At 43.8% G+C, this 12,378-nt stretch overlaps 1 protein-coding gene across 2 annotated transcripts in view; it reads right to left on the bottom strand.

The window, feature by feature from the left end:
* galnt1 (UDP-N-acetyl-alpha-D-galactosamine:polypeptide N-acetylgalactosaminyltransferase 1) overlaps nt 1–12,378 on the bottom strand; it is a 66,881-nt gene that overhangs the window by 8,019 nt on the left and 46,484 nt on the right. For both annotated transcript variants that reach the window (XM_036962002.1, XM_036962004.1), the window contains 5 exons: nt 12,343–12,378; nt 12,149–12,228; nt 8,423–8,593; nt 5,385–5,502; nt 4,529–4,709 (listed from right to left, as the gene is read on the bottom strand). The exon at nt 12,343–12,378 is cut by the window's right edge and continues 92 nt beyond it. In XM_036962002.1, coding sequence (XP_036817897.1) covers nt 4,529–4,709; nt 5,385–5,502; nt 8,423–8,593; nt 12,149–12,228; nt 12,343–12,378 — 586 coding nt within the window. The remainder of the gene's footprint in view (nt 1–4,528; nt 4,710–5,384; nt 5,503–8,422; nt 8,594–12,148; nt 12,229–12,342) is intronic.

The raw sequence follows: 12,378 nt of genomic DNA, 5'->3' as shown, positions 1-12,378 counted from the left end.
TGTTGTGTGTTTGTGCACCACGTAGTCACGTTTCGTTGTTAGTTTATTGTTGTGTGTTTGTGCACCACGTAGGCACATTTCATTGTTAGTTTATTGTTGTGTGTTTGTGCACCACGTAGGCACATTTCATTGTTAGTTTATTGTTGTGTGTTTGTGCACCACGTAGTCACATTTCATTGTTAGTTTATTGTTGTGTGTTTGTGCACCACGTAGTCACATTTCATTGTTAGTTTATTGTTGTGTGTTTGTGCACCACGTAGTCACGTTTCATTGTTAGTTTATTGTTGTGTGTTTGTGCACCACGTAGTCACATTTCATTGTTAGTTTATTGTTGTGTGTTTGTGCACCACGTAGTCACATTTCATTGTTAGTTTATTGTTGTGTGTTTGTGCACCACGTAGTCACGTTTTGTTGTTAGTTTATTGTTGTGTGTTTGTGCACCACGTAGTCACGTTTCATTGTTAGTTTATTGTTGTGTGTTTGTGCACCACGTAGTCACATTTCATTGTTAGTTTATTGTTGTGTGTTTGTGCACCACGTAGTCACATTTCATTGTTCGTTTATTGTTGTGTGTTTGTGCACCACGTAGTCACGTTTCGTTGTTAGTTTATTGTTGTGTGTTTGTGCACCACGTAGTCACATTTCGTTGTTAGTTTATTGTTGTGTGTTTGTGCACCACGTAGTCACATTTCATTGTTAGTTTATTGTTGTGTGTTTGTGCACCACGTAGTCACATTTCATTGTTAGTTTATTGTTGTGTGTTTGTGCACCACGTAGTCACGTTTTGTTGTTAGTTTATTGTTGTGTGTTTGTGCACCACGTAGTCACGTTTCATTGTTAGTTTATTGTTGTGTGTTTGTGCACCACGTAGTCACATTTCATTGTTAGTTTATTGTTTTGTGTTTGTGCACCACGTAGTCACGTTTCATTGTTAGTTTATTGTTGTGTGTTTGTGCACCACGTAGTCACGTTTCATTGTTCGTTTATTGTTTTGTGTTTGTGCACCACGTAGTCACGTTTCATTGTTAGTTTATTGTTGTGTGTTTGTGCACCACGTAGTCACATTTCATTGTTCGTTTATTGTTTTGTGTTTGTGCACCACGTAGGCACATTTCATTGTTAGTTTATTGTTGTGTGTTTGTGCACCACGTAGTCACGTTTCATTGTTAGTTTATTGTTGTGTGTTTGTGCACCACGTAGTCACATTTCATTGTTAGTTTATTGTTGTGTGTTTGTGCACCACGTAGTCACATTTCATTGTTAGTTTATTGTTGTGTGTTTGTGCACCACGTAGTCACATTTCATTGTTAGTTTATTGTTGTGTGTTTGTGCACCACGTAGTCACGTTTCATTGTTAGTTTATTGTTGTGTGTTTGTGCACCACGTAGTCACATTTCATTGTTAGTTTATTGTTGTGTGTTTGTGCACCACGTAGTCACATTTCATTGTTAGTTTATTGTAGTGTGTTTGTGCATGTGCACCACGTAGTCACATTTCATTGTTAGTTTATTGTTGTGTGTTTGTGCACCACGTAGTCACGTTTCATTGTTAGTTTATTGTTGTGTGTTTGTGCACCACGTAGTCACGTTTCGTTGTTAGTTTATTGTTGTGTGTTTGTGCACCACGTAGGCACATTTCATTGTTAGTTTATTGTTGTGTGTTTGTGCACCACGTAGTCACATTTCATTGTTAGTTTATTGTTGTGTGTTTGTGCACCACGTAGTCACATTTCATTGTTAGTTTATTGTTGTGTGTTTGTGCACCACGTAGTCACATTTCATTGTTAGTTTATTGTTGTGTGTTTGTGCACCACGTAGTCACATTTCATTGTTAGTTTATTGTTTTGTTGTTGCTAAGTTTCACTATGAAATAATTCTGTGGAACTCAACATTCGCTGCGCCTTGATCCGTCTCTACAAACGAACGTGACAGCCAGCCACAGGGAGCGGCCTAGGCTATTTACTGTGTGCTGATTGACAACTGAACAGCAAGTGTTGACTAGTTTATAAAAAGTGTCGAACTGACTGAATAAATTCCATCTCCTACATCCCTTGCCATTCAACATGGTTATATGTCCATGTTGTCGCATCGTGACAAGTCAACCTAAGGATTTCCTAGGTTTCCTTTCCTAGGATGTCGGGGCTTGCCAGACAGGGACGATAAAGTGAGTGACTCATCTCGTCAGTCTGTAGCCTACCGAATGGCATCGGAGAGACGTTCATTTGGCTCCTTAATTTGCATAGTTTGGCTCCCTAATGTTTGGCAATTATCTGCAGATAAATTATGAAAACATTCGATGAAGATGATGAATCATCACTGAAGGAACAATAGACAGTGGAGAGCCTCATTCTGGTCAAAATATGATAATTAGGCCCTCAAGAAACCCAGGCATTAAAACGGAATTCAACAATATTCACAAATGTATTGACCTTAAACTTCCCCCAAATTATCATAAGACAGGAACAGAATGCATCACTGATTTCGTATAGGTCAAGAGGCAACGAGAATGCCCCTGTCTGTTTCTGCAGTGCACAAGTCTACCACTTTGTGTAACCGTTAGCGATGAAGCTAATGTCTTCTGGTAGATGGAAAGGCTCCCAAAAAACTCCTCAATGAAATGTTAACTACAAAGTAGCCTAGCTTCCCTGGCAGAATGATATCAGGGTTATTTCATCTACCATCATATGTGGCTATAAAAACCCTGCTCAACAACAGCCTCTTGCTAGCTGCGCACTTGAATGAAAGGGTAAATACACCCCAAAAAGACAAGTATCAGATTTATCCCAGACCTCAGAAGCCTCCTGATGTGGTTTAAGCATTGTTCTGTATTCAGAACATCCAATGTGATTTTGAGAGTGAAAACGGGGAAAATGGAAACCTGGAAAAACAAAACCTTAAATATATTATTCTAGATAAGGTGGGCTATTTACTTCATTTTTCTGTTTCAATAAAATACACAATTTGAAGAACAAATATAATTGTGGCAATCCATATGTTGTAGTAAAAGTGTAAATACCACTTTAAATCAAGAGAACACTGGTTAAATGCTAAAAAAAAAGGTTTAATATTCTCCTACTTAGAAAATAGTCCTGGTCATATAGGCATAGACCTAGACAACTAACAATACCAAAATAAGGAACAATACACTGAATTCATCCTTTTGTTGTCATTTCAATTGCAAAGTCATGTCTTTCTACATAATACCGCAACACATTTTTTACAATCTGGGACATAAACTCAATATTTCCGCTGTGTATTTCAGATGGAATCAAGTTGTTACAATGTACCAGAGACCACCGAAATAGAGCTGCTTTGGCCTGGCTGGCTACTTTTCTATTTGACTGGCTACTCTATGTAGTGGTGGAAAACACCCAACACACATCCCCATGGTCACAATCACCAACTACCTAAAGGACTGGAAGAATCTTACAAACATGTTTCTCATAGAGTGTTTGATATTCTCTGGATTAGGGATTGTTATTACAGTAAGGGGAAGCAGTGAACACTAAACTTCCTGTTAGTGGAAGAGAGGTGAACCTTTGACCTTGTTCTCGCCTGTCCTCTACCTGATCTGTGCAGGGGTGTGTCTGTCAGTGGTGAGATGGCAAGGTTAATAGAGACTGTGTAGCGTGAAATTATTCTGTCCCCCCCCACGTCGCCTCTCTCTGTCAGGTCACCACGGCAACATCACATTGTTAATGGGGGGCCTGGTTGGCCCTGTCCGGGGGTATAGTTGGATGGGACCACAGTGTCTCCCGACCCCTCCTATCGCAGCCTCCAATAATTATGCTGCAATAGTTTATTGGGGGGCTAGGGTCAGTCTGTTATATCTGGAGAATTTTTCCTGTCTTATCCGGCATCTTGTGTGAACTTAAGTATGCTCCCTCTAATTCTCTCTCTCCCCCTTTCTCTCTCTCTCTCTTTCTCTTCTCTCAGAGGACCTGAGCCCTAGGACCATGCCTCAGGATTACCTGGTCTGATGACTCCTTGCTGTCCCCAGTCCACCTGGTCGTGCTGTTGCTCCAGTTTCAACTGTTCTGCCTGCGGAAATGGAACCCTGACCTGTTCACCGGACGTGCTACCTGTCCCAGACCTGCTGTTTTGGACTCTCTCTCTCTACCACACCTGCTGTCTTTAACTCTGAATGATCGGCTATGAAAAGCCAACTAACATTTACTCCTGAGGTGCTGACCTGTTGCACCCTCTACAACCACTGGGATTATTATTATTTGACCATGCTTCTGTTTTGAAACAGCCCCCAGACACACAGCAACTCGCCCCTCCCTCAGACTCACCAGGGGAGATGATGTAGAAGGCTTCTGTTTTGAAACAGCCCCCAGACACACAGCAACTCGCCCCTCCCTCAGACTCACCAGGGGAGATGATGTAGAAGGCTTCTGTTTTGAAACAGCCCCCAGACACACAGCAACTCGCCCCTCCCTCAGACTCACCAGGGGAGATGATGTAGAAGGCTTCTGTTTTGAAACAGCCCCCAGACACACAGCAACTCGCCCCTCCCTCAGACTCACCAGGGGAGATGATGTAGAAGAAGTTTTTGAACTGGTCCATCCAGACCTCGGCCAGGCGTCTGTTGTTCTTATTGATGATCTGACCCGTTCCCCCTGGAAACGTGTAGGGCGTGGCCTTCCGGAACACGTGACCCACGTGAGAACACGTCACGATCTCCAACGTCCCCCCGCACTGCCAGATCTACAACACACCCGAAACACTCATGTTACAACTACATACAACTACACAACCCTGTGTGTGTGTGTGTGTGCAGGTGCACATTTCTCTGGCTAGCTAACGGAGAATTCCATCCAGCTACTATAGCAAGATACTTAGCAACGCTAACAATACTTGTACCACCACACTTTCTCCCTCACCTCCAACTTTCCAAATGCCAGTTGTTTTTCGGTTACAGCTCATGAAGTGTGCTTCATCACCCGGCTTCTCACCTATCTTTTTGTTATCATCCAGGGGACGCGCTGCTGTAACTGGCAAACTGCCTCTGCACCCTACTGCTGTCTTTCAGAGTGCCCTGATTCTGTAACTAGCACATTGGTTGTCTCTTCTCTCTGCATTCTGTTGTTATGTGAATGATTGGCTGAGCCTTGGACACAGACAGAGTTGCTCCAAACGTGCATCACTCGTTCGCTTACAAACCTGCATCGCTCGTTCGCTTACAGCCAGTAGTGATCCAAAGCTCCCCCTCCCAAACTTTTCTCATCTGATCTACACGATTCACGTAGGTCGCCTATTTTGGATTCAAAACGGTGAATTTCACCAAAAGTGAACTAGTTTGCATAGCTGGTGTGTGTGTGTGTGCTTGCATGCCCTGTGTATGTGTGCGTGTGTGTGTGCCCTGTGTATGTGTGTACTCACCCTAAAGGAGATCTCCAGGTTCTCTCCTCCCCAAATGTCCATACCTGCGTCATACGTCCCTATCTCTTGGAAATAATCTCTGTCTATAGAGAACAACCCACCGGCCATGGTAGGAGTCCTGGAGAGAGAGGGGAGAGGGGGAGAGAGAGAGAGGGGAGGGAGAGAGAGAGAGTGGAGAGAGAGAGAGAGAGAGAGAGAGAGAGGGGTGGAGGGGGAGAGAGAGTGGAGGGAGAGAGAGAGAGGGGGAGAGTGGAGGGGGAGAGAGAGTGGAGGGGGAGAGAGAGTGGAGGGGGAGAGAGAGTGGAGGGAGAGAGAGAGAGAGGGGAGGGAGAGAGAGAGAGAGGGGAGAGTAGTGTAGGGAGAGAGTGGAGAGAGAGAGAGGGAGCGAGAGGGGAGGGGAGTGGAGAGAGAGAGGAGAGGGAGGTGGGTGGGAGCAAGGGGGGAGATAGGGTGGGGAGAGGGGGAGAGAGAAGAAAACAGTCACTCAACTACATTCTGGTTTCATGTTTGCGACAGAGATCACAAGTTTGTCCGTAGAGATGGTATCTTCAGAGGCACAAAACATCAAGTCGACCTCCAGAGATGTTTTTTCCTGTTTTTCCATCTCAATACAATTCAATTCAATGTAAGGGCTTTATCGGCATGGGAAACATTAGTTAACATTGCCTAAGCAAGAAATCTCTCTCTCCCTGTCAGTCTCTCAGAAGGAGGGATATACAGTGGCAGGAATAAGTATGTGAACCCTTTGGAATTACCTGGATTTCTGCATAAATTGATCATCAAATTTGATCTGACCTTCATCTGAGATCAAATCACTACAATAGACACAAACAGTGTGCTTAAACTAATAACACATAAATGATTGTATTTTTCTTGTCTATATTGAATACATAATAAAATATTCACAGTGTAGGTTGGGAAAAGTATGTGAACCCCTCCTAGGCTAATGACTTCTCCAAAAGCTAACCTGGAGTCCAATCAATGATATGAGATTAGAGATGTTGGTTAGAGTTGCCCTCCCCTATACAAAACACTCACAAAATTTGAATTTGCTATTCACAAGAAACATTGCCTGATGTGAACCATGCCTCGAACAAAAGAGATCTCAGAAGACCCAAGTTTAAGAATTGTTGACTGCATAAAGCTGGAAAGGGCTACAAAAGTATCTCTAAAAGCCTTGATGTTCATCAGTCCCACGGTAAGACAAATTGTCTATAAATGTAGAAAGTTCAGCACTGTTGCTACTCTCCCTAGGAGTGGACGTCCTGCAAAGATGACTGCAAGAGCACAACGCAGAATTCTCAATGAGGTTAAGAAGAATCCTAGAGTGTCAGCTAAAGACTTACAGAAATCTCTGGAACATGCTAACATCTTGACGAGTCTACGATACATAAAACACTAAACAAGAATGGTGTTCATGAGAGAACACCACGAAAGATACCACTACTGTCAAAAAATAAACATTTCTGCATGTCTGAAGTTCGCAAAAGAGCACTTGGATATTCCACAGCGCTACTGGCAAAATATTCTGTGGACAGATGAAACTAAAGTTGAGTTGTTTGGAAGGAACACACAACACTATGTGTGGAGAAAAAAAGGCACAGCACGCCAACATCAAAACCTCATCCCAACTGTAAAGTATGGTGGAGGGAGCATCATGGTTTGGGACTGCTTTGCTGCCTCAGGGCCTGGAAAGGTTGCTATCATCAACGGAAAAATGAATTCACAAGTTTATCAAGACTTTTTGCAGGAGAATGTAAGGCTATCTGTCAACAATTGAAGCTCAACAGAAGTTGGGTGATGCAACAGGACAACGACACAAAACACAGAAATAAATCAACAACAGAATGGCTTCAACAGAAGAAAATACGCCTTCTGGAATGGCCCAGTTAGAGTGCTGACCTCAACCCGATTGAGATGCGGTGGCATAACCTCAATAGAGTGGTTCACATCACAAGAATATTTCTGAACTGAAACAGCTTTGTAAAGAGGACTGGTCCAAACTTCCTCCTGACCGCTGTGCAGGTCTGATCCACAACTACAGAACACATTTGGTTGAGGTTATTGCTTCCAAAGGAGGGTCCACCAGTTATCACATCTAAGGGTTCACATACTTTCCCCACCCTGCACCGTGACTGTTTAAACAGTGTGTTCAATAGACATGAAACCGTAGAATTGTTTGTGTGTTATTAGTTTAAGACTGTGTTTGTCTATTGTTGTGACCTAGATGAAGATCAGATCAAATTGTATGACCAATTTAAGCAGAAATCCATCTAATTCCAAAGGGTTCACATACTTTGTTGCCACCATATGTCATTGAGCTAAAGACTTGTTTTCAAGATGTTGATCAGGAAGACAACAGGGAACATGGTGCCAGTGCCACATAGAACAACAAATAGAACAGCACACGTCCCCCTGGGGAAACATATTGTGGGAACACGATCTGAGCTGTGCACTGTGTGGGGAGTCACACATGTCCTGTTGTTGGCCAGCTGGGAACAGAAAAGTAGAAAAACACCTCAGCAGACCAGGCAGGGAAACAGAAAAACACCTCGGCTGATATTAGCTGGCTAAAGATATTAGCTGGCTAAACTCAATAACATGTTGTTTTACTGAAACTACTTTACCCAGGTCACCTCACGAATAGACCTGTCTCTTTCCCTGTGTTGTGATGGAAACGGGACCTCTCAATGTGCCTCTGATAGTCCCAGTTGGACTGGTGGGGAACATGAACAGGAAGAGGTGATGAGGGACAAGCGAAAACAAACCCTGGGTTTTATTCCTGAATGTTCCCAGAGTTTCCCCATCCTCAACTACACAGGAACACAGCAACACAGCTACACCACACTGAGCTCATGTATTTGACTGAAAACAGAACTTATAACTAAGTCCCAGCTATGCCACTATTACTAGTCTATTACATTTAGATTCAGTAGAGTGTTAGAAGCAGGGATGATATCCTCACTGACTGGAGCTGAGGAGAGTCTACGTCCCAGTCTCTATGCCAGCGCTGTAGATGGGTAGTGTGTCCTACCTACCGGACGGGCAGAGTGCGGTCTCCCTTGCGGCGGTCCATCTCTCTCTGGGGTACAGGGTACCAGCGGAAGTTCAGCTTCCAGTTGAAGCCTCCGTAGGTCATGTCAGAACCAGCCATGTACTCAAACGTGTCATCACTGATCACGTCGATGATGGGACACACCACCGTTTTCCTGCAACACATATTCCCACACCACCACATCAGAAGACCTTTAGACCCACAATGACAAAGTGTTGAGTAGATGCTTGGACTTGTGAGTCCTAATCATTTCAATCACTTCTAATATCCAGAATATCTGCAGACCTCTACTGTGTTGACAACAGCAGTTACTAGTGTCTGGTGTTGCACCTGCCACTACTATCATGCTGTGTGTATACACACACACACACACACACACACACACACACACACACACACACACACACACACACACACACAGCCTGCCAGTCACTAGACAAACGTCAATCAACACACACACACAGCCTGCCAGTCACTAGACAAACGTCAATCAACAGTAGGTAGGTAGTTCCTTAAATGAAGTATCCTTTAATAATAGACCACATGGAAAACTCAAAACTTTATTTTTTAAATATGAATTAAGACATGTTAAATGTCTCTCTGTGACTTCTAGGATGATTTAACCCACTTAACCGCAACATTTATCCAAGTTGAAATGTTTTATTGACACCAGTCATGAGAAACACACAATGGTAGAGTTTACAGACCATGGGCTGAGCAACCCTTCCTCCATAAGAAGACATACAGAGGGGTAGAAAGATAGAAGCTGGAGTACGCTGGGAGAAAAATGGGTTCAGAACAGAACTAAATAATAGTAATTAAGAGGTAATTAGACAAGTAGACAAATAAATAGTGAATAGATGATGAAAGGGCTCTTGACTTGGACCATAATTGGGGCACAGCCAACACGTGTGAATGAGAGAGAAAACTGACTTCCAGAATCCCTCTAGTTTGGGGCACAGCCAACACGTGTGAATGAGAGAGAAAACTGACTTCCAGAATCCCTCTAGTTTGGGGCACAGCCAACACGTGTGAATGAGAGAGAAAACTGACTTCCAGAATCCCTCTAGTTTGGGGCACAGCCAACACGTGTGAATGAGAGAGAAAACTGACTTCCAGAATCCCTCTAGTTTGGGGCACAGCCAACACGTGAATGAGAGAGAAAACTGACTTCCAGAATCCCTCTAGTTTGGGGCACAGCCAACACGTGTGAATGAGAGAGAAAACTGACTTCCAGAATCCCTCTAGTTTGGGGCACAGCCAACACGTGAATGAGAGAGAAAACTGACTTCCAGAATCCCTCTAGTTTGGGGCACAGCCAACACGTGTGAATGAGAGAGAAAACTGACTTCCAGAATCCCTCTAGTTTGGGGCACAGCCAACACGTGTGAATGAGAGAGAAAACTGACTTCCAGAATCCCTCTAGTTTGGGGCACAGCCAACACGTGTGAATGAGAGAGAAAACTGACTTCCAGAATCCCTCTAGTTTGGGGCACAGCCAACACGTGTGAATGAGAGAGAAAACTGACTTCCAGAATCCCTCTAGTTTGGGGCACAGCCAACACGTGTGAATGAGAGAGAAAACTGACTTCCAGAATCCCTCTAGTTTGGGGCACAGCCAACACGTGTGAATGAGAGAGAAAACTGACTTCCAGAATCCCTCTAGTTTGGGGCACAGCCAACACGTGTGAATGAGAGAGAAAACTGACTTCCAGAATCCCTCTAGTTTGGGGCACAGCCAACACGTGTGAATGAGAGAGAAAACTGACTTCCAGAATCCCTCTAGTTTGGGGCACAGCCAACACGTGTGAATGAGAGAGAAAACTGACTTCCAGAATCCCTCTAGTTTGGGGCACAGCCAACACGTGTGAATGAGAGAGAACACTGACTTCCAGAATCCCTCTAGTTTGGGGCACAGCCAACACGTGTGAATGAGAGAGAAAACTGACTTCCAGAATCCCTCTAGTTTGGGGCACAGCCAACACGTGAATGAGAGAGAAAACTGACTTCCAGAATCCCCCTAGTTTGGGGCACAGCCAACATATGTGAATGAGAGAGAAAACTGACTTCCAGAATCCCTCTAGTTTGGGGCACAGCCAACATATGTGAATGAGAGAGAAAACTGACTTCCAGAATCCCTCTAGTTTGGGGCACAGCCAACATGTGTGAATGAGAGAGAAAACTGACTTCCAGAATCCCTCTAGTTTGGGGCACAGCCAACATGTGTGAATGAGAGAGAAAACTGACTTCCAGAATCCCTCTAGTTTGGGGCACAGCCAACACGTGTGAATGAGAGAGAAAACTGACTTCCAGAATCCCTCTAGTTTGGGGCACAGCCAACACGTGTGAATGAGAGAGAAAACTGACTTCCAGAATCCCTCTAGTTTGGGGCACAGCCAACACGTGTGAATGAGAGAGAAAACTGACTTCCAGAATCCCTCTAGTTTGGGGCACAGCCAACATATGTGAATGAGAGAGAAAACTGACTTCCAGAATCCCTCTAGTTTGGGGCACAGCCAACACGTGAATGAGAGAGAAAACTGACTTCCAGAATCCCTCTAGTTTGGGGCACAGCCAACATATGTGAATGAGAGAGAAAACTGACTTCCAGAATCCCTCTAGTTTGGGGCACAGCCAACACGTGTGAATGAGAGATGTATGACAGCTTCTGCACTTATCAACCCCAACATTTATCCAAGTTTTCATCATCATTGTAAAGCCATAGTTGCTTTGTTGCATTAAAAAAGTCATTTGTGAAGATGATTATTTATGTAATGTGAATAGTGATTCATTTATTTAATGGTCCTTCATTGTAAGGTCAACCCAGTTAGGTGAACTAAACTCTAGTTTTAACACGGTGAAACTAGTCCTTTCAAAAATACAATTCTAAAGAAACATTGAACATCTAATAGTCAAATCCTGGTGTAAAAGCAGGTGAGCTGGTTCTACTCCTTCGGTCATTTTCTGGTGTTTTGTGGTGGAAGACTGAGCAGTTGGAGCACAGCCCTGTTACCCAGAGATACACAGGCTAGACATGTTTTAACAATGTTACTGTTTTGGTGAAGCTTGGATTCAATTGCCCCTCTCATTGCACACAACATGCTTCCATTCCTCCGCCACAAGGGAATTTATGGCTAATTTAAGATGATGTCGTCAACCCTTTACGGTCAACTGTTACTTTATTTGCCACTTACTACAGTATTATTTTATTTAACCTCTTGAGATGGAAAACAGGTTTTTTATTCATTTGAACATGTGCTCTTTATGACAGAAGAATTTTAAAATTAGGTGAACTAAAACGTTGCTTTTCTCCACCACTGAAAACATCTAACTGGTGGAACGACCCAAGTCCTGCTGTCAGCTCAGCACATTTACAGCTGTAGCACGGAATACAATCTGACCTCTATCTCTCTCCCTCTGCTGTGTGTGTGTGTGTGTGTGTGTGTGTGTGTGTGTGTGTGTGTGTGTGTGTGTGTGTGTGTGTGTGTGTGTACCAGCCTGAGGACATAAGTAAACAGAGGCTTTGTAATTAAGCATAAAAAAAACACAAGGACAAGCCCCCTGCAGGCTCAACAAATTGTTACTCATTTATTTATTACACCCAGCGTATGTGTGTGTGTGTGTCTGTGTGTGTGTGTGTGTGTGTGGAGTGTGTGTGGTGTGTGTGTGTGTGGTGTGTGTGTGATGTGCCTGTGGGTGTGTAACATACCTGTCTAGTTTGATGCGGGCCAGTAGAGGTTCCAGCCAGCCAATGGTGCACTCACAGTGAGCATCTAGAAACGTGATCACCTACATGACAACAAACACTTTACTGTTACAGAGAGGCTACTGACAGCAGCTGCATCTGAGCAGCATTTCACCATTCATACACACACACACACACACACATACACACACACACACCTGTCCGGTGGAGAGTGAGGCTCCTTTCAGTCGAGC

This window comes from Oncorhynchus mykiss, chromosome 2, assembly GCF_013265735.2.
Source record: "Oncorhynchus mykiss isolate Arlee chromosome 2, USDA_OmykA_1.1, whole genome shotgun sequence".
In the NCBI taxonomy this organism is placed as follows: domain Eukaryota; kingdom Metazoa; phylum Chordata; class Actinopteri; order Salmoniformes; family Salmonidae; genus Oncorhynchus; species Oncorhynchus mykiss.
Note: the sequence above shows the minus strand (reverse complement) of the source record. Positions and strands in the feature narration are given on the sequence as shown.